The sequence below is a fragment of the Chaetodon trifascialis genome, chromosome 12 (assembly GCF_039877785.1).
Source record: "Chaetodon trifascialis isolate fChaTrf1 chromosome 12, fChaTrf1.hap1, whole genome shotgun sequence".
Classification (NCBI taxonomy): Eukaryota; Metazoa; Chordata; class Actinopteri; order Chaetodontiformes; family Chaetodontidae; genus Chaetodon; species Chaetodon trifascialis.
Window position 1 is genome coordinate 13420248 of NC_092067.1, and position 21414 is coordinate 13441661.

At 42.8% G+C, this 21414-nt stretch overlaps 2 protein-coding genes across 3 annotated transcripts in view; one reads left to right on the forward strand and one right to left on the reverse strand.

Annotated features, from left to right (window-relative positions):
• Positions 1-576: 576 nt before the first annotated feature.
• Positions 577-10745, forward strand: dnajc3a (DnaJ (Hsp40) homolog, subfamily C, member 3a). The gene is made up of 12 exons (XM_070975947.1): positions 577-808; positions 1363-1473; positions 1564-1688; positions 2199-2273; positions 3456-3608; positions 3750-3931; positions 4143-4262; positions 4719-4824; positions 4923-5043; positions 9124-9256; positions 9645-9793; positions 10185-10745. Exons 1-12 carry the CDS (start codon positions 727-729, stop codon positions 10340-10342), a joined length of 1515 nt encoding a protein of 504 aa, XP_070832048.1. The 5' UTR covers positions 577-726; the 3' UTR covers positions 10343-10745.
• Positions 10746-11015: 270 nt separating this feature from the next.
• Positions 11016-21414, reverse strand: part of uggt2 (UDP-glucose glycoprotein glucosyltransferase 2) — a 33893-nt gene continuing 23494 nt past the window's right edge. For both annotated transcript variants that reach the window (XM_070976385.1, XM_070976384.1), the window contains 8 exons: positions 17569-17673; positions 17398-17482; positions 16618-16800; positions 16281-16441; positions 14572-14686; positions 14357-14473; positions 13593-13752; positions 11016-13462 (listed from right to left, as the gene is read on the reverse strand). In XM_070976385.1, coding sequence (XP_070832486.1) covers positions 13437-13462; positions 13593-13752; positions 14357-14473; positions 14572-14686; positions 16281-16441; positions 16618-16800; positions 17398-17482; positions 17569-17673 — 952 coding nt within the window. In that variant the 3' untranslated portion in view covers positions 11016-13436. The remainder of the gene's footprint in view (positions 13463-13592; positions 13753-14356; positions 14474-14571; positions 14687-16280; positions 16442-16617; positions 16801-17397; positions 17483-17568; positions 17674-21414) is intronic.

A 21414-nucleotide genomic window follows, 5' to 3' on the forward strand; every position in this document is an offset into this window, starting at 1 on the left:
CATATGAATATTTTATTATTCATATTTTGCTCATGTGCAATTAAAAATCCACTGCGAAATTGAGCTATTTATTGAGCCTTTATTGTTGATTTTATTTTGTATCTTTTTATTGTCTATTTGTTCTACCACTTCTCTTTATTCTTGCTGCTGTAATAAGTGAATGTTCCCAGCATGAGATCAACAAAGTCTTATCTTATCTTTAAGTGTTCACTTCTCGCAGAAGATCGCGCCTGCTCAACCCAATTTACTCGGTCCAAGAACAGGTGTTAGGGAATGACAGAGGTGCAATTTTCCCTGTTACAAGTCAGCGTACCATCGAAATGATTCTGAAGCTGTTATTTTTCAGTAAAATAGCTGCATGATGTTACTTATTAGAGTACTTTGTGATAATCTCATATATGACAGAGGATATAAACTCTCACAACTTATTCACATAGACGCACACGCGCGTACATATTCACACTCACGCGGGTGATCGTCTCGTGCTGTCGTGGCTACTCTCTGTTGAGCCAACAGAGGTGGGCGGGGTTTTCCAAACAATCCAACCAATCACAGCCCCCCACGACCGGTCTGTTTGAGCTCGCTGCTCCGCTGTGGCTGGGACAAGACGAGCAATGCTGAGCGGCGGTCAACACATGGGACTGTGGAGAATCAGAGGAAACAGTGACAATAACATCGGTTCTGAGGGATATAACGCGATAAGACCTGTCTGGTGCAAGTCTAATCATGGTTTCCATCGACCATGTAGCTCACAAAATACTGACCTACATCCCATATGTTCTTGTTCTGATTGATCTGAGATATGAAGGTAAGAAGCTCACTGTGACAGCTAACGATACTTTACTAGGGAAGCTAACGTTAATGATAGCTACTGGCTACTTAATGATAACATTATTTAGAGTTAAATAGGAACTTTGAGCATGGTACAGACACTGTCAGTCAGTCAAACTAAACGTTAGCTAGACAAATCGATAACTATTGGCTCACTCAACGTTAAGAATAGCTAATCAGTTATGTCGAGGCAAATCGTCTTTAGCATATTAGTTAAAGTCACCCGTTTGATTGCGCCTACAGGTAATTAAAAACTCACTAACCTAGCTAACAACTTATCTCATATCCTAAGTAAGTTAACGCTGGTGTCCTTTGTGTAAGCTAACCTAAGGTGAACTAACAGCACAGCATGACAGCTAGCTTACATGTCAGTAATCTCTGGAACTTCACTTTCCTGATTTGATTGACATGCTGACGTCAGCTTCTGTCATTGGTCGGTAATTAACGTAAATGAGTAAGAAATGGAGTACTGTATTGTAGCAGCCTGCTTTGTTATGCTCAGTGTTATGTTTTTTTGTATGTGTTTTCCAGGAGTGAAATGTGGCAGGGATGGGAGTGTGGACAACCATATGGAGATGGGGAAGAAACTGCTCGCTGCTGGCCAGCTCGCTGATGCCCTCTCTCATTTCCATGCTGCTGTGGGTAAGTGACATAAGAATAATAACTTGTTTTTTACTCTAGGAAGTATAATTTTAAACTTGTATAGTCATGTTCTCGCTGTCCTTTCGTCAGACGGAGATCCCAAGAACTACATGGCCTTCTACAGGAGAGCCACAGTGTTTCTGGCTATGGGCAAGTCAAAGTCTGCGCTGCCAGACTTGAGCAGAGTCATTGAACTCAAACCAGACTTCACATCCGTGAGTTTCAGTTTTCACAACACTTGGTTTGAAATCATTTGTTTTAATCATTTATTTAAAGCATGGTTGGGCTGCAAAGTATAGTTTTGGGCTGCAACTATTTTTATTGTCAAATCGCCAATAATTATTGATTATTTTCTTGGTTAATTGATTAGTTGTTTGGTCTATAAAATGCCAGAAGATTGTGAAAAATGTTGTTCCCAGAGCCCAAGATGATGTCATCAAATATCTGGTTTTGTCCACAATCAAAAGACATTCAGTTTACTGTCATAGAAGAGTAAAGAAATCACCAAATTTTCACATTTAAGAAGCTACAATCAGAGATCTGACAGATGAGAAACACATTTATGGAAATTATTGAAAGAGGCAGCTGTATGTGTATATTTAGTATATGTGCTAGTTTTATAGTTTAAATCAAGGCCAGGCACTCATTGTGCTTGGAAAATGGTTCGCTCTGTCAGCTGTGTTGATAGCTCTGTATTTGCTTTCTCTCCCTCCTTCCCTTAAAAGGCACGACTTCAGAGAGGAAATCTCCTTCTCAAGCAGGGGAGACTCGATGAAGCAGAGAGTGACTTTAAAAAGGTGGTAAGTAGAGTGATATCAAGTTAAAAGCAGCAATGCTGGGATGAAGCCACTGTTTTGTTGAGCAGAATTCACCAGGAGGTGTCAGTGTTGATCTGTAGCCCGATGCTGGAGAGAAACTAAAGTCAAGCATGGACAATAAGGGGAAGGGTTTAACTTGCTAACAGGGTATTTATGTTCGTCTGTGAGGTCTGCACTCTTTACTGCACAGTTACAGTATATTGACAACATTGGAGATTTTGTTCTTGATGGGGTGAATGGACATAACAAAACTCTTTGAAGTTGCATGGAAGTTAAAAACAGATGCACTTAGGCTGCATGAGACCTCAGAGAACACTGAATCCCTGCATCCGTAAGCTATCTCACAAGATGTAGATGATAATTAAATTGGCCATGAACTCTCATCTGGGCCTTCAGGGATCATTTTTAGGCGCTCGTCAAGGATTAGGCCTGCAGCTCGCTAATGCATTTTCCATTAAAACGACCATTTTACAGTGAAGTTTCACAACACCCCCAGACACCAAGACACAAATACCCTTCTTATATGTGGTATTAATTCTTAGATCCCATCTAAAGCTGCTGTATTCTCAGATGAGGTAATGCAGGGAAACATTAAGTTCCTCCTCTATGTGGGGACAGGATGTGAATGTCAGACATTGTCACATTGGTCCAAAGGCATGTGGCAGACCTGCAGCCTCATAGGCCTGTTTCGACCATTAGCTCCTTGTCTTTACATTGGCCAGTGGTGGGCTAGCATTATGCAGCATCTATGCATTATGCTCTTTCCTAAGCTGAGCTCACAGGAAACACTTAGAGGGTACCCAGGTCTATTTGTAAAGGATGTGTCATTAGCTGAGATTGCTCTTGTGAATATGATGGCCGCCATGATGAGGATGATTATAATGTAATGGGTTTAGAGAATTGTAAGCACTGCTACTGCTGTGATAGGCAATGCTTTCAAGAGGCAATGTCGGCACAAGAACCTCTTCAGAAATATAAGAGCTCATATTGGAATGTGTTGGTGAAGGACTGAAATTGTCTCAAGCACTAATTTTCTGGTCTCTCTGGTCTACAATTTATACCTCATATTCCATACTCTGTCCTAGCTTCAGTCTTTTTCCAGTTATACTGTTTTAATCATGACCTTACGTATGCGATGTAATGCCTTGCCTTGCGATGTTCCAGCTGAAGTCCAACCCTAACGACAAAGAGGAGAGGGAAGCCCAGAGTCAGCTGACAAAGTCAGACGAAATTCAGCGGCTGGTGTCTCAGGCACGCAGCAGCTTCACCAACAAGGATTATGCAGCAGCTGCTACTCAGCTTGACACTATCATTGAGGTAAGATACATACCTTGCTAGCATTGCCTAATTTTCCTGCAAGTATGATATTGTCCATGTTATTATCAGTGCTGGGTGTTCAGAACATTTGTATCGTAACTTAAACTGCAGTTGGTCAGCGCTGTTGTTCACCTGTTACAGACTTGCGTTTGGGACGTGACCTCTCGTGAGATGCGAGCAGAGTGTTTTATTGAAATGGGAGAGATGGGGAAGGCCATCAGTGACCTTAAAGCTGCATCTAAGTTAAAGAGTGACAATACCCAGGCTTTCTACAAACTCAGCACCATCTACTATAATCTTGGAGACCACGAGATGTCCCTCAGGTAAGGACAGACTGCTTAGCAGCAATACCAACTATAGCTTGAAAAATGACTACTTCATTCAAAGTGTTTTTACTGCTGGACTGTCATGTGTTATTTTAAACTATTCCTTTTATTTTTGTCCACGCTCTGTAAGTTGGCAGCATAGCATGTACGTCATTTTATAGGCAAATTAGCCTGTTCTCACCTTCCTCCTCCTCTCGCTGATCTGCAGTGAGGTGCGTGAGTGCCTGAAGCTTGATCCTGATCACAAGCAGTGTTACAGCCATTACAAGCAGGTCAAAAAGCTCAACAAACAGATCCAGTCTGCAGAGGAGCTCATGCAAGAGCAGAGGTATGTGTGTGTGTGTGTGTGTGTGTGTGTGTGTGTGTGTGTGTGTGTGTGTGTGTGTGTGTGTGTGTGTGTGTGTGTGTGTGTGTGTGTGTGTGTGTGTGTGTGTGTGTGTGTGTGTGTGTGTGTGTGTGTGTGTGTTCAGGGAACTGTATATCCCTGTAAAAATAAACGATATCCCCTCTGAATACCATGGATTGCATCAGCTGTACAATGACTGCTTCCTTCCCTCAAGCGCTCCGACTTTCTGGTCTCACAACCAGGCATGCAAATCCCATCTCAATGTGAATGGATGTCACATCACATTTGACATACATAACATGCCATATTGACAAGACTAAACCGAGCGAAGAACAAGAGGGGCGCGATGTTTGTGGGTGCAGTGATCCATGTTGCATTCTGCTGTAGCGACAGTGTCACATTGTTGCTCTAACACCTACCTGCCTCCTGCTCCTTTAGGTATGAAGATGCAGTGAGCAAATACGAGGCAGTGATGAAGACTGAGCCCAACGTGGCCCCTTTCTCTCTACTTGCCAAGGAGCGCATCTGCCATGCGCTGGCACAGGTAAGACCTCTGACTGCTGCCATGAGGTGTATTAAGTCACTCTTTCACTTCATTAAACAGTACGTCTAAGCAGTGTGTTTCCTTTGTGCCGTGAGCAGAGCCAGCAGGCTAGCAGAGCTATCTCAGTGTGTAGCGAGGTCCTCCAGTCGTACCCAGAGAACGTTAACGTGCTTAAGGACAGAGCTGAGGCCTATATCCAAGAGGAGCAGTATGAGGAAGGTAAGCCTGTCAGGTGATCTATTTCTTTTTCAGTTTGACAGTCTGTTTAAGTTAGTTTGCCAGTCTTCACTGGGAATTTGTTTATTTTTGTGGAGAAAGTCCATGGCCACTGTCTGTTTTTGTTGAAGGTGGACTGAATACTGTAAGGTATACAGATTTATTAACACACACATCTGTAACTCTGCCTTCATCGAGCTTTTAATGCACAGCTTTTGTTTAAAACAATTATACAGCCATTTTGGAGGCTGCAATTTGTAGTGCTGTTGATTTGCACTGCATTAAACAGGTCAATGTTTCTGCTGTTTGTAGCCTGCCCTCATCCATGTAAATCAGGTGTTGTCAGAAGAACTTTGGCTGTACTGGTGTCATGGCAGGAGTCTAACACAAGGGGCCCTTGTAACACTACATAAAAAACACAGTGAAATAAAGTTAAAGTATTAATTACACATCATGCATATCACTATCTGATCACTTTAGTCGTTGGAATTTGTTTGGAAAGTGATTTTAATGTAATCATCCAAAGTAAATGCTGTTAGGCAGCATACAGTCAGAAAGGGGGATGCTCACATCTACATAAATTCTTCCTCATTTAACACAATCTTTGTTCTCATCACCAAATCCATTTTGACTCTGAATTTGAATAAGCACAATAAAGACTAAATGTAGATAAATACAGCTGGGGTGTCCATGTCTAATTTGGATAAAGCGTATAACTACTATGTCTAAAGCCTGAAACAGACAAACGTCATCTGTTAGAGTGCTCAGCCCACACAGTATAATTAGAATCAGGTGTAGAGCACAGTGTGTTAGAGATAAATATAGCCTGTGAGATGAAGAGCTGTCCTGCACTGCTTGTGAAATGATGCAGAGTGTCTTATTTATCAAGAAAGGTCGGTACCAGAAAAGGTCCCTGATAGGTAGCAAAAATGCACACACGGCACTTCCTGTTTCCATGAAGCCTTTTTGCTGGCTGGGGGGGGGGGGGTTAGGCTGAAACAACAGTCTCATCTATCTGTTGTCAGATCGCAGAGAGTCCAGTGATGGCAGTCTGACTCCCAGCCGTCATTTTACCTGTCACCTGATGCTGTGCCACCACTCAGCAAACAACCAGTGGATATTTTTATCTAAATCCCTGCCTACATTTTCTGTTTATCTGTCAGTTAAGTTTGAAATTTAGTGTCAACTGTCTTCCTCTAGAACCATTTTCACTCCAGCTGCTCAGCGTATTATAGCGGTCACACGTTTGATACTCATTATGATAAAAACACTGGATGAAATATTGGAAAGATTTTGTAAAATTTAGAATCCAGTACAAAGAAATTACAAAGATACTGTGAAAAACCAAGTAACGGTTGTGTAGCTGGAGAGTGAGAGCAGCTGCCCGATGGACAAAAAGGCAAAAATGGAGGGACGTCGAGGGTTGTAGTCCCTTAAGTTTTTAATGAATGGATGTTTAATACCACAAAGTTTAGAGAATACTCGAAGCAGCATGCAAAGGAATGGGGCAAAGCAAAAAGTCTAGACATAATGGCTTTTAAGAAAATACGGTTGGTATCAATATTGGCAGATATTCAGCGTTGGGTCCGGTCTCGAATTTTTTGATTTTATTTTCTATCTTCACAATTTTCACGAAACTCTGAGCTGTTTCCAGTCGGGCTCCAACGTTCACATTGATTTGAACTTTATAAACTAAAAAATTGTGAAGTAATGACTCATAACCAACCAGTGTGATGCCCACAAAACTAGAAATGTTCTGTAGCTGTTTTTCAGCTGCCTGCTGCTAGTTGAAGCTTGATTTGAGGGAACTGCAGCAGATCTGTAGCGCATGTGACCACAGTTTGACAGTGTGCGTCATTCAAATCAGAGACTGCAGATGAAAAACATTTTTCCCTCATACCTGACACTCTCAGATGGCTGTATGCGCACTTAATCAGCTAAAAGGAAAGGCTGTCACACAGAACAGGCTCCCTGTCGTCGATTGGACAGTGTGGTAAGAATCAGACGGTGCTTGTTCTGCCTTGCTGCCATTATTGCCTTGATAAGTACAAAACCTTTCAGTATTTGTTGGGGCAGTTTTGGCTTTATTTTGATACTCACTAGTGAGCAGTGATGGAAAAGAGAGATGTGGGTGGAGGTGACATTACGTTGCCATGCAGTTAAATATGTCTAGTAGTTCATCGTATAAAAAAGTGAAACAGACGAGCACATGAATATGAACATGAGAAGAAGCTTGTTTGAGGCACGCTGTGAGTGCTGGTGCTGTAAATAAGGCCCTCAGGCTGACATGTCTGCTGGTGAAGAGCTTGAAGAAGTAGAACTTTATGCCGTGTTGACAGATTTTTAGAGATTAAGTCAAAAGCTAACATTTGGTGCTTTATAGGCACACGTTGAAACGTATTTGTTCATATTCACCTGAGATTCAGTGTGACAAGTGATGTTTAACTTTTGTTTTATCTCAGCTAATAGTTCATAGACGTGTTAGATGACGTGTTAGAAGTCAGCACACGCAAAAAAAATAGCAGCTATAAAAAAAAAAAAAAGACCTAAAAGTAAAAAAGGAGATGGGTTAAAGCTGCATGGCAATTTTTGGTTTATTTCATATAATCTGCAAACTGCCTTAGCTTCATCTACAGTGTTCCCAGATATGATGTAGAACCCAAAAATCTGGTGTTTAGCTTTTATTTTAGATGAGAGGACAAAACAACCCCCTATCTCAAACATCCAATTAAACCCCCAATTAACATCACCGCCACTCCAGGCAGGTCAACCTCAGAGCACTAAAATCAGAAGATCCTGCAACCGCTGCTGAGGCTGAGCTGAGCTGAGGCTGCGCATGTCAACATGGCATGAACCCATCAGCGGGTTGGAAGGCCAAACCTCATGTGGGCTTTTAAACTGTCAGGGCCCTGAGGTGTAAAATTCACCTCAGTACACCTCACAGGGTAAACAAGCTTCAAAGCACCCTAACGTGAGCACACGAACCCGCCTGGAGCTGCTGCAACGTGATCTGAAGGTGATGGAACTTACTTATTAATAACGTGGTTCATTTGATAGAGCAAGATCAGGCATTGATTGTTGTACTGGTTAATACCTCACTGAGTGCAGTTATTTGTCTTAAGAATCACGTCAGATAGTCGCCTGTTTGATTTTTATCCATGCTAGCTGCATCACTGTAAAGATGTAGGTGTCAGTAAGTCCCATAGACAGGATAGTATGTGGACGAAGCTAAAGAAAAATGAAGCCAATGTGGAAATGACAAACCTGCATTCTCTCTAATGGCCAGCAGGGGGCAACTCCACTGGTTGCAAAAAGAAGTCCAATTGTATGCAAGCTTATGAGAAAGTGACACTACCTCTCACTTGGTTTGTGACCTCGGTGAACAGTTTATCTATAAGTTTATGGTCTCAGTCAATAGTGCTAAGTCTTCTTTAATACAGCATGATGTTAATTTTTTAAAATTAGGGTCCCATTTAAAGTAAAATAGACAATAAAACAGGGTATGCTTTGAATTACCTACTCATCAGGCTCAGCTGTACTGTTAGCATGCTAACACACTAAACTCAGACAGTGAGAATTGTGAGTCATCAAAGTGTTTCAGTGTTAAATCATAAATTCATAAATACAGTGCCAACATCCTAAATCTATATTAATCCAAACTCCAGCAAACATTTAGTCTTTTTTGTTGTTTTAATGATTGATCTTATCAGTGAAGATGTCTGAAAATGTGGAGAATCCACAAACCGGATACAGACGCGTCCCACAGCGATGCTGGCGTGGCGCTGAGGAAGCTAGATTGAAAAATAATGCAATTATTGTTAGCTGATCCGTGTAATTTTTTTGTGTGTCTTTTGTTTGGTCCATTATCTAATTGGAGGCTCGGAGACATAACATCACCCTGTGGCATAAAGGGATTCACTGCTTTGCTCACAGACAATTTAACACAAGCATGTTTGCCACAACAAGGAAGCCTGTGTGCTTTTTTCCATTGAGGGACTGTCTTTAAATACTGTACTTCACCTCCCATTAGCTGCTGGGGATGAGTAAGCAATTCTGAGTCCGTCCTGCATTTTTATTTTCCAGCTATTAAGGACTATGAGACTGCGGCAAAGCACAGTGAGAACGACCGTCAGATAAAAGAAGGCCTGGAGAGAGCTCAGCGACTTCTCAAACAGTCTCAGAAGAGGGATTATTATAAGATCCTTGGAGTGAAGAGGTGGGAACTCGTACCTTTTGGTTATTTCTTTCGATGTATTTAGGTGTGTTCCAGACTTCTGGAGAATAATCGTGTTTCTTCAGAAATGGGTTGCTTTACAGTACAAGACTACATAAGAGAGCAATTCATTGTTGCTCTGAGAGTGTGTTGAACATTCAGTGCTCCACTGAAGAAAACATAACATTTATCACTTTTGAGCATTTTTGTGTTAAAAAAGGTGCTATTGACAAAATGCATTTTAAGTCAAAGCCTTAGTTATACAAAGCAATGGTTTATTACAGCCAATGTGGTAACCCAGACACGTGACAAGTATTATTAAGCTCATCTTACGTTGAAAAGAAGCGAAGGGAAGCTGTTGTCATTTTGAATAAATCTGCTGATTATACAGAACTGCCCAGAAAAAGGAGATCATCAAAGCCTACAGAAAACTGGCACAGCAGTGGCATCCAGACAACTTCCAGGATCCAGAGGAAAAGAAGAAGGCTGAGAAGAAGTTCATAGACATCGCTCAGGCTAAAGAGGTTCTCACAGACCCAGGTAAGAAGAGTGCGGTCTGCAGAGTCAGTGGAAAGCTGTTACTGCCAGTCTCACAGTAAATGTCAGGCCTCTGAGGGGCTGCAGTGAACAGCTCACTGTTCGCTGTTTTGTCCAAGGAGCTGGAGAGCTTCATTATTTTACTGGGTAGCATTTCTAGCTCAGTAAAACGGTTTTATCCAAACCATCTTACAGAACTGTTCCATAGTATACACAGTTTAACACTGGTGTCACATATGTTAACGCAGGTATTTTCAATAAAGCAGAATTTGAATTTAGTTTAATGTGTATTCTGTTGGTTCTCAACAAGTTGACATCTAATGCAAAAGTTAGACATGACGGTATATTATTTTGTTAAGTTTTTCAGTACTTACACATCATCTGCTTTTTCTAGAGATGAGAACCAAGTTTGACCACGGGGAGGACCCCATGGATCCAGAGAGCCAGCAGGGTCATCATCATCACCAGAACTTCCGCGGAGGTTTCCACAGCTTCCAGGGTTTCAATCCATTCGGCTCTGGACCTTTCAACTTCAAATTCAACTTCAACTGAGGCGGCTCACATGCAGCACAGCTGGACTGGATCACTGGCATGAGAAATGGCAGTGCACGCCGACACGTCTCACAGAAGTGTGGAGCAAACTGTGACTTCAATTCAGTGACTTTAATTAAAGATGCATCTTTGTTGTTGAATTATACAACTTTGAACTCCGTTTGGGGAAGGTCTGTTGCTGTGCTAACAAATATCTGCCACATGGGAAGCAGCTTTTATCTGTCAAGTCGAAGAGGATTAATTAATTCTGACGTTTGCATCTTTTCCATGTATTTACACTCTACAATTCACATCCATTCGTAAGATTAAATTTGTACATAGGTACATTGCTATTTTTATATGAATGGAGTTTTTCTGAACTGTAAATAAAGAATTATTTATGTACAATAAATTGAACTGAAGGGAAAGAGTGTTGCTGCATGGCGGGCTGGAGAGTGAGAAATGGCATTTGGAAACAGAGCTTCATCCTAACATCTAACCTTTCTCTAATTGCTGCCATCTTAGCTGCTTTTCTTCCCTAGAAATGCATTTTCACTCAGTGAAATAGTTTATAGTGTGGAACAAATTACAGTGCAAAGAAAATTCCTTCGATGTAGACCTTTGAGTGCATGAGTCACACATCCGCGGACCACACTGGGTGACAGAAATCACAAACAGCGTTTCTAATGATGGTTTTGTAGCAAAGATTTATTTTTTCTTCCAGACGGTAATATAAACATGTCTATTTGACACAGCACAGTGAAAGATGGGTGCCCTGAGAGCAGACTTCCTGCACCCATTTTTATTGACTTTTAAGACAGAAAAAAAACTACTGTTGGCTTCAGTTGAGCAGCAACACCCATCTTATTCCTGAGACAAAACACTGGTCCTTTGTGGAAATACTGAAAAATTCCACCTAAAAGTTGAATACGGGAAAGCTGGACGTACATAAGATGTAAACGGTAATAAGTTAAAATCCTATGTCCTACCCAAAAACCATGAAATGTAGTGTGCAAATGAGGATTCTGTGACCCATAACTTGGCAATAATGAGGTTTAGCCTGATCTGCTGATCCGTAGTCAGATCTTGCGTAGCTCACACGGCTGCAGGGACCGACAGATGACCATTCACTAAACCTTTACCACCAAGTTACTGAATCTTATATTTCATTTAAAAAAAAAAAAAACTTGTATTGACTTGTATTTTAGTTCCACCCTCCCCTTGAGGCAGACGTCCAAGATCTCAAAACAAACATTTATGGCAAACACAGAGGTGAAAGTACAGCCGCTCTCTGAACAATTATTTCACGAAGAGCTCCTAAATAAACAGCTTTGCAGCAGCCGAGTGAGAACCGTGAACAGGCTCCAGCTGTTTGGCCTAAATGACGCGCAGGAGATCAGACGTCTGACAGTCCGCCATGAAACGATAACATGATGCCAAGTCGCACAGCCGGGCGTGTTACCTGCAGACAGCTGTTCCAAAGACTGCACCATTACATGTCAAAACACACACGCCAATACCAGCGGTATATGAAAGTTCAGTACTCCTGGCTTGCAGCAGAGACAGACAAAGCTGTGTGTGGCGTACACTCTGACTGTGGACGGTAGGCTGTTCTACACACAGTCAAGCTGGGCGTTTACTTTTAACTGGTGCCGGAGCTGAATGAGACAAACAGGTGCTGATGTCCTGCGATTTTTGTTTAACATAATACAAATCAATATGAATTACATCTGAAGAGGCTATATTAATGTATATTGGTCAATTTCATTCAACAAACCTGAACGTTTTTTGTAAAATCTAGCCAATCTCGGGACACATGCGGCGTTAAGGGTACGGCCCCCAGCTGTGGCCTCTGAGGGGATCGAGAACCATAATATGTTTGCCTCATTCCAAACAGTACAACCTCATGTGATGCTGCCTGATATTAGTTTTCATTAAAACCAATTAGGTCACATGAGTCCGAGTCACACAACCAGACACATTAACCAGGTGTGTTTCAGAGCAGCAGCTGCAGACTCAGAGGGAACTGTTTTTCCCCTGCTGTGCCGCCAGTGTCCCGGTTACAGTTCGACTGACTGTGAAAGAACAAATCACAAAGGGTGTGTTTAGATCAGTGTGTGGACTGAAGGAGACGCACGCGCAGAACTGATCATTTTAGCCATGTTCCACACTGTAAACAGCCACAGTAAACATCTTTGTACAACACATTTAACTTCAGTTCTGTTTGTTTGGACTGTGTGATTTTACAGGGCAGTGGAAAAGTGATAGTGGACATTAGCTACCTGTTAGATAGTGATGAGGAAAATAATGCATGTGAAACGCACCTTTGTGGCCCATGACAGCCATCTTTTTGACACAACTCTGTGATCTAAGTTGCATAAATCTTTTAAGGGAAGGCTGAGCTAAAATAGACTTACAGAGTCAGTAAAGTAAAAGACCCTCCCCATCTCTCCAAAAAGAAGTCTGACTACCCAGCCTTCAGCAAAAATGAAAATTACAGTAACAAGCTCACAGTCCCGAAGTTCTAATGTAACAACTCTGCGGCAAGTGGTGAGATTTAAACAGACGACCGGCTTTATGGCAGTCGCAACTTTGGTTTGGGCCTTTCAGTAAGCGCGCAGTCAGATTGAGAAAACCTAAATGCATTCGCTTTTGAAAACACTTTACATTTAATAATAATAATAAACCTTTAGCTAGGACTCTCGGAGATGTGCCTTCTCCATTTGATCTTTGCATACATTATCAGTGCAACACATGCCAAATATTTCTTCTCAAACACACGTCATAGAGTGCATTGACTGACCTCACCTCGTTCCTCTTTCTGTGTTTACTTCATTCTCCAGTAACCGCACGCTAACCAAGACCTGACTGTAGTGCTGATAGCACACCACAAGTTCACAGTTGGCGGTTTACACTCGCACGGCGTGTTAAATTTGTAAGACGTATTGACTGCAGAAGCAGATATGGCATTTCTGAAAATATCACATCCCTCTCCGGCTGGGGATGTAACACTCCGTGGCTATGTTTAGATGGAATTGTCTGTCTTCAAGCTTCACAGGTGGCCTGCGTGCAGAAGGAGTTGCCTCCGTCCTCTTCAGCATGGTGCTGGCAGACACTAAAGTTCATCGCGCCGCTTGTCTACTGTGCAGGAGGGGGGGGTGTTGGAAAGAAATAATGAAAATGGAAACAGTGGTGAGAGAGACAAACATTCGCCTAAGAAAAAGGTCAATCACGTTCGAGCCACAGAGAACAAATCGTGTTCGTTCTTCACCTTTTTTGTGTTTTGAAGGAGTCTGTTTCTGCGTTGCCGTGTCTTCCTGTCCCTGGACCCGCCTCAGCAGCTGCTTTATCTCGCTGTCGTATTCGACCCACTCGGGCACTATCCGCGCTGCCGCCGTTAGCTTGGGCTCCTTGGTCTTTGGATTGTTGCACTGTGACGGAAAAGCGGACAAATCGCATCACTCACGCCACCAACGCCACTTTCTCCTATCGCCATTCCCAGCACTGTCTGTGGCAGGCATTTGGATAATTTGATTTCCAATTCTGTTAAAAGGACATTAACCCATGTCTTGTGTCTGAATCACCAAGTGGTGTCCTTTACCACGAGACAATGCTTCTTATTCCAGTCTACTGGAGACTGTCCAGTAATTCCCTAAATTAGTTTAGGAGACTGCAGGATCGCTCCTCAGTTGTCTCCTAAATGCCAAGTGCCTCGTGCACATTAGTGGCTGGGAATGTGCTCCTGCTTTTCTGCTGCAGCTACAGTTCACGATCATAACCAACAAAGCTGAAAATTATGAGAATTATGTGCTACATAAATACCTTTTCAATTACCAGCATGTTTCACATGCAACACACAACACACAAAAGGAGGATCAAAACAATGGAGACAAAAGGGACTCATAAATCTAAATAAAACGAACAATTAGATTTGATGATGAATTATTTTGCAATTCCCAGGTATGCCGGTTAGCTTCCCCAAATTACTGCACTAATGAGTCGTCCATAGTCAGATCTAATTGCTCTGGGACTCACCAGGTCTATCGTCTTAGCTGTGACTTTGGAGGCATCATCACACCACGTCTCACACCACAGCCACTCCTGTGGAAGAGACTTGATAGCCACCTGGTGGATCATGTTGTTAGGAAGGTCCTAAAAATAATCAGAAAACCAAACATTAAGGACAGTCTGTGCTGAGAGCACAAACTCTGCATCATGCCATGCAATGATGTCATGTCCTGATTACAAACCTGGTCCAGGTTGGACAGGCTGTTGGGGTCCTGGCTCAGGGCTTGGTACTGGCCTCGTAATCTGTCCCCGGCTGCAATCTTCCTAAACTTCTTTAAATCTACTACGTACAGAGCGCTGAGGGCGAGAAAGAGAGAGCAGGTGTGAGGAAAGCACTTCCTGAAGCTCGTAGGAATGACATAATAAAAATCAAAATGTAGACTCAATAAAGATGAAGACCCCGGGCACATTCAGATAACTGTACCTAAAACGGCATGTTAATAAACTCAACAGTGTAGACTACGCGCTTTCACTTATTACGAGTTAGATTTCAGCCAGCCAGAGGAGACTCACTCCTTTATGTTTTCCCCGGGCTCACTGATGCCCATCATTCGCCCTCGCTGCTTTTGTCCTGCCTCACAGAGCTCAGCAGCACTCTGCCGTCCCATCAAATCACTGTGGTTTTCTGACTGCTCTCTCTTTCCCTCCTCATCAGCGAGTGGAGGGTTCCGCTCTCTCTGGCTGCCACCTGATTAGCCATCATATATTGACAGAGGGAGAACTCAGTGCCACAGGCCCAGCAAGCAGCTGAACTTCTTTATTTCATTCCCAGAGCTTGATTTAATACGTGCTGTATACATAAATCACATCCTAAAACACAGCCACAAGAATTGCTACTCTAATTGGTGGGGTCCAATCACCATGGAAACTGCATGAACACAGTACTCTAGTGTGGTCACAGTGTGTGCAGTTTTTTTCCTCCAAGAAAATTCAAAGTGGTGTGTAACTCATGATGATTTCAGCTTGTGCGATGACATAATAAAAATCAAAATGAAGACTCAATAAAGATGAAGACCCCCGGCACATTCAGATAACTGTACCTAAAACGGCATGTTAATAAACTCAACAGTGTAGACTACGCGCTTTCACTTATTACGAGTTAGATTTCAGCCTGCCAGAGGAGACTCACTCCTTTATGTTTTCCCTGGGCTCACTGATGCCGATCATTCGCCCTCGCTCGAATCTGGGGGAAATAATTTGACTTTTATGACAAATCAAAAAAAGTGTTTCTCACAGAGCTAACTTCTGCCTCATGGGTTCATTTTTGTCGCCTCAGCTGGGTGAGATTTGAAAACTATACGGAGGGTTTAGGTTTCTCTTGGACTTCCAGTTTCCGACATCCAGATATATTGAATGAAAAGGAACAAAAACCACTGCAGCACTTCCAGCCTCTCAACACAAGAATACAAAAACACAGTTCCTCTTCCTCCTCCGTCATATTAGGGACTAAAAACAAACACGCTCTTGCAGAATAATGAATAATTCCTCTAGATGATTCACTGAATTGAAGCCTTAATGTACAGGCGAAATGAAAGATGGACTTTCATGACTGTGATAGAGACGCTGTATTTTGGCAGTATGGTCTCTTTTAGACTTCTGTTTGTAACTCCTTTCATTCTGCTTTGCAAAGCAGAGAGGAAAGTCATGACAGCGCCAACTAAATAAACTGGGTGAATGGCCATCAAGGAAGACAGTGGCTGAGGAAGCACAATGTTCTGAATGCTAATGTATTAAAATGCCACCTAGCTTGCCAGAAGTGGTTACCTTCATTTCAGAGTGAAAGCTATGAGAGAGGGGATTATAGTGTTATTGTGCGTGTATATGGCTGAACGTCAGGTGGAATATAACAGTTTGTTATATTCCATTTCACAGTTTTTTGGACCAAGCATACCTGATGTGGTATTTCCTGTGTCCTAGATGTGAAGCCCAGTAGCCGCTTTTCCAGAAGCGATAGCCTTCCATCTCTCTGCGGCTATCACAAAACGGCGTGTAGCCATAAGGGGCACCCTCCAGGTCCAAATCCCTCAGCTCCTTCAGATCAGCCCGAACTATCTGCGAGAGAGACGGAGAACATGGGTAAGCACAGAGGCGACTGCCTGCACTTCAGCGGTGTAAAAAATCTCATCCAATCTTCAGAGCGGCGCCGGGACTGATACCGATGAGTGTCTTACTTTCAGCCTCACACTTAGACGCAGCTCCCTCCTGTGTCAGTTCAATTTGATCCTTACCTGGTCGGCGTCCACAAAGATGATCTTGTCCACAGCCAAAGGGAACAGAACATCCAGGAAGAGGATCTTGTACCCCCAGATTATGCGCTGCTTTTCAGTCTGCTGGTGGAGCCAGCGGGGCCACTTGTACTGAACCAGTTCATACTGAAAGCCGTATGACTCTGCCATATGTGAGATGGTCTCCTAACCACAGCAAATGCAAACAACAGAGGTTAAATAAATCAAACACAAGGACGCAGGTGCAAAATTCTCTCGACAATAAGGTGGAAAGCCATCATAGTCATGGCCACGTTGTTTTATTGCAATTATGTTAAGCTGCTGAGGCAGCATGTAAATTCAAATTAGTGAGTGAAGAAAAAATATTATTTAGAGCATGTGAAGTCCACAAAGTCACAGATTACATATTGCTAAATTCTGTCCAGTAGAAAACAGATGCAGGACAGCAATCTTAGCTCTGAGTAAGCTATCAGTGGCATGATACAGAGTAAGACAAGTGAACATATTATATAAATAAACCTGTACCCACAAAAGATTTCATTAACATAAAAAGCACACAATCTGTTTTGCCCTCTTCCCCGTTCAACTCTGCATATGTCACAGAGGGCACTGAATGTAGATTCACCCCTATAGAAACTCTGAGATCAAACACAGAGCCTTACAAAAGAGGGAACAGTGCACAATGTTTTCTTGTCTTAGTTTAAATGAATCGCAAAAGAACTGGGATAAGTTATTCTGCACAAGCAGGGAAAAACAGAGTGCTTTTATGGAGTCATGAAGTACCTTGAATGAGGGGGAGAGGTAATTCTTGAGGAACCAGAACTTGACGGGTGTTTTGGTATGCCGAAGGACGGACAGCATCATTATTCTGAGATAGAGAGAGCAATCAATCAGTGTGAGGATCAGGACAGAAAGGAATGTAACGTGTGTGAGTGGAGCGTGTTTGTGACTCACCTGAGAAAGCGCTCATACAGATGGCCCGACGCGATGGAAAATATGTTTAGAACGTCCTCTTTCTGCGTCTCAGCGTCGTCCTTCTTGAAGCCACCACCTGTGATGCTGTAAATAGACCATGATACCTGAGTCTCTTGTGTTTGGATCAATGCATGTTTTTCATAAAGTGGCAGTAATCACAACTAAGCCACACCATGCTTTTGTAGAGCCAGGAGTAAGAAAAGTCATACCAGCCAGCAGAAGACGTGTTCAAACAGACCATGCAATCATGTGCAGCAGCAAACTGAGGTGTTTTATTCAAATGGAAGAGTAATAAGGGAAATGGCAATGCTCTGGAAAGCCACGATTTTAATGTGATTTTAATAGCAGCTCAGTTCTGCGGCTGCACTTTTAAGTCTTAAATGGGAGCATTATGTCATGGGATCTATGTTTTCGGTAGAAAGATGAAACACATCAGGCACCATTTTGCAAATCAAGCTGCAGAGTGCAAAGTGCAGTCAAGTGCACTAACCGCGACGCGGCGTTTTGCCTAACACCGTTTTTTATTTTCGTGGCTGGAGAAATGCGCCGTACCAGGAGCGAATGGGGTACAAGCTGCAAAAATGCATTTTCATAAATTATACTTAATTGTGTCAGGGGTTGTTAACAGTCATATCCAATCACATCAGCTCCACTCATCCCCGTTAAAAGCAGTGCTCTCCCCACCAGGACGTACGGGCAGTTTGGTTACGGTGCAGAAAGTCTGGAGGAGCTGCTCCTGAGGAGAGACTAACATCCTCCTGTGGGACGTGCAGGGGTGGAAGTAAACGTACAGCAGCCCATTCTGCTTCTTTTTAGTTCATACTTAACGCCGTAAGTCTTGTGGTCATCATGCTTTAGACACATCTCCTGGGATTTAATTATTTCAGGATTATGATATTCCAGGATAAATGACATTAGTAATGCATTACAGCACAATCTATAACTAAAGATTAAAATACAAATGTGGTCAAGTGCTGGTTCTCTTTTCTGTAACAACCCTGTAAGTAAATAAGATGCATTTAAGTTAGAGAGGAACCAAAGCAAAAATAATGTTGCTTGTAGAAATCTAACAGCTAATTAGTCTGTTTAAGTCTGTTCAAGCTTCTGTGTGGTTGCACGCTTCAGCCAAAACCTTAATGAATAGTCATGACTCTGCTTTAACACATCATATCACCATTAAAAATGCAACGCTTCGGGCACCATTTTGCCAGACCCTTCGTCGCACACTGCTGTTGCCGCGGTAACCTGGTGTTGTTGGACAGGGATACAGAGACCGAACTGGTGGGAATGGATCACCCTGACGAATTTAAGTGATTGGAGGAGAGGATTTGTTTTGCAATTGTTTAACCTTTTTTTCCTGAATCTAGATGATCTGTGTGTCCTGAGGATATTAGCACCTCAAGCCCTGCTCATTTGCACTGCATAAGCTAGTGCTGCAACAATTACTCGATTTGTTTATTGGGAGAGAATGCACTGACCCCAGTTTCAGTCATTTAATAAGAAAAAATTTGCTACTTCCAGTTTCTCAAATGTGAAGACAGGTAAAGAAAACAATAATAGGTGATTTTTGAGATGACGTGATGATGATAATAGGGCAGAAAATGGATGCACAGTGCACTTCTGACATGGTCCAAAGACACTGGAAGTGGACAACATGACATGTGGTTAATTGTGAAGCCTCTCCTCATACTGTGGTGTTCAGTGAGCCACCGAAATACCAAAGCAGTAGGAAAGGAAAAAAATCTAAAAACCCTCACTGTGCCTTTGGAAAAACAAGAAAAAATACCCCAAAGCGTCGCTGTACACAACTGACTGGCATCAAATTAGCCTTTGCCGTTGAGACTAAATCAAATTTATGTAAGTAATTAAGTCAGTAAACAAGTTGCCAACTAAAATGTTTTTATGGTGAGATGCCTGCACAGCAACAGGACACTCCACACGCCTGAACACTGCTACACATCCTAACCGCCACTGAAGAGCAGTGGCTCACGATGCAAGGCACAAAAAAAAATCAGGACTTGTGCTGGAGGGTAGGTGTGTCTGCAGTCAAACTGTGTGTCCTTGTCTGCAACAGACTGCTGATGAGTGAAGGACTGTCTCTCCCTCACTCAATCACAGCCACAGCCTCGGCCCCGAGGCTCCAGGAAGACACCAGTGAGTGAGAGGGAGGTGTGAAGGGACGGGAGGGAGCATACTGTTTGTCTCCACATGTCCTGTAAAACCAAGTCTGACACGCACAAACACGAAACTGACTGGCGAGCCAGTCACATCCAAAGAGGAACGCAGTGACGGCCCGGGATGGAGCACAACTTTTTACTGGCATTTCATTCGATATTTGTGGTCTGAAAACATTTAGCGCCTGTCTCTCCCTGCACTCCTTCTCAAGCCACAGCAGCGCTCTCTCTAGTTGAGCAGTTGGCTTCTGGGAAGTCACTACACATCTGCAGAGTCTGGGGATACAGACTGCCTGCCATGACTAAGCCAGCCATTATAAGGGGCCTCCAGCACTACAGTGGGGCCCCCCCAGATAATCAGCTTTGGAGGGTCAGGTGAGAGCCCATTTGGCTGACTCGCTCAAGATAATCTGGACCTCTGGAATGATGAACAAAGCTGTGGGTAAATCCTGAGCAGCGGACGGCAACAACTAGACAAAACTCTACTTCAGTTTGTCCTCCAACTCTGTAGATTGAGCAAAATTATTCTGTAACATCTGTGTGGAGATCATCCAGTGACATAAACATCAAGATGTGTGTCAGTGAGCGCACAAAAAAGGACAGCTAGTCGATGTAGAGTAAATGCTAACTGGAAGTATAACTCTAATTTGCGCCTTATTTTCCCACGTTTCTTAACCATTAAGAGGGCTATGTATAAGGCCAAAGGGACTGTTTGAAAACCAACATCAAATCATCCCAAACGGTACTGTACAGCCCTGATTCCCTGATTGAAAACAGTACAAAACAATATATTTAATGTTTGATCTCTTCAACATCATGGATTTTTGTAAATATCTGCTTATTCTGAATTTAATGCAGCAACAGGTTTCAACAAGTTGGGACAGGAGCAGCTAAAGACTGGGAAAGATGTGGAATGTTCCAGAAACACCTGTTTGGAACATTCCACAGGTAAACAGGTTCTTTGGTAACAGGTGATAGTGTCATGATTGGGTATGAAAGGGCCACTCTTTCACTTTTTTGACCATCCTGAGCCACAGCATGTACAAAGCCACAGACAAAACCATCTTTCAAACACATAGCAAATACAAACTATAGAACAACCCTGCGTATTATCTGGATTCAGTTTGGAAAAACATCAATGGTCAAGACCTCATCTAACACTCTCCAAGGTCCTATGGGTGCTTGGGGAGAGGTTTACAGCACTGTCCACCTAACAGCTGCGTATCTCCCGCAGGTAAGTCAGCTGCTGATGCTCGGTCACACTGTGGCCCTTACGTGTCTGATTTCTAAGAGCGGCATGAAGGACATTAAACCCTCAAAGTTCCCCCGGCTGAGAGTTGCAAGAAGGAAGAACTTTCCTTCATCTTCCTCCCAAAGAAAAAGACACCACAAAGCAAAAGGGGGACAGCATGTAAGAAAGAAAGTAAGAAAGAACAGGACAAAAATCCATTTTCACTCAGGCTCATTATTGCTCTATCGCATTAAAGCTCTTGGTAAAGACTTCTTTGTAACAACTCCGTCACTTAGAGTTACTGCTTGCTAACGCATGGATCCACCTCATTAATTCTTCAGAGGCGTTAGATCAATGCAGGGCCTCCAGTCCCACCCTTTACAACAAATCCCTCAAAGCATCCTGAGGTTACAAATGAAG

Coding starts and splice junctions, on each gene's coding strand:
- dnajc3a (XM_070975947.1), top strand. CDS start 727: ATGGTTTCCATCGACCATGTAGCTCACAAAATACTGACCTACATCCCA. Junction 1,474..1,563: donor TCATTTCCATGCTGCTGTGG/GTAAGTGACATA, acceptor TCCTTTCGTCAG/ACGGAGATCCCAAGAACTAC. Junction 4,825..4,922: donor TCTGCCATGCGCTGGCACAG/GTAAGACCTCTG, acceptor TGCCGTGAGCAG/AGCCAGCAGGCTAGCAGAGC.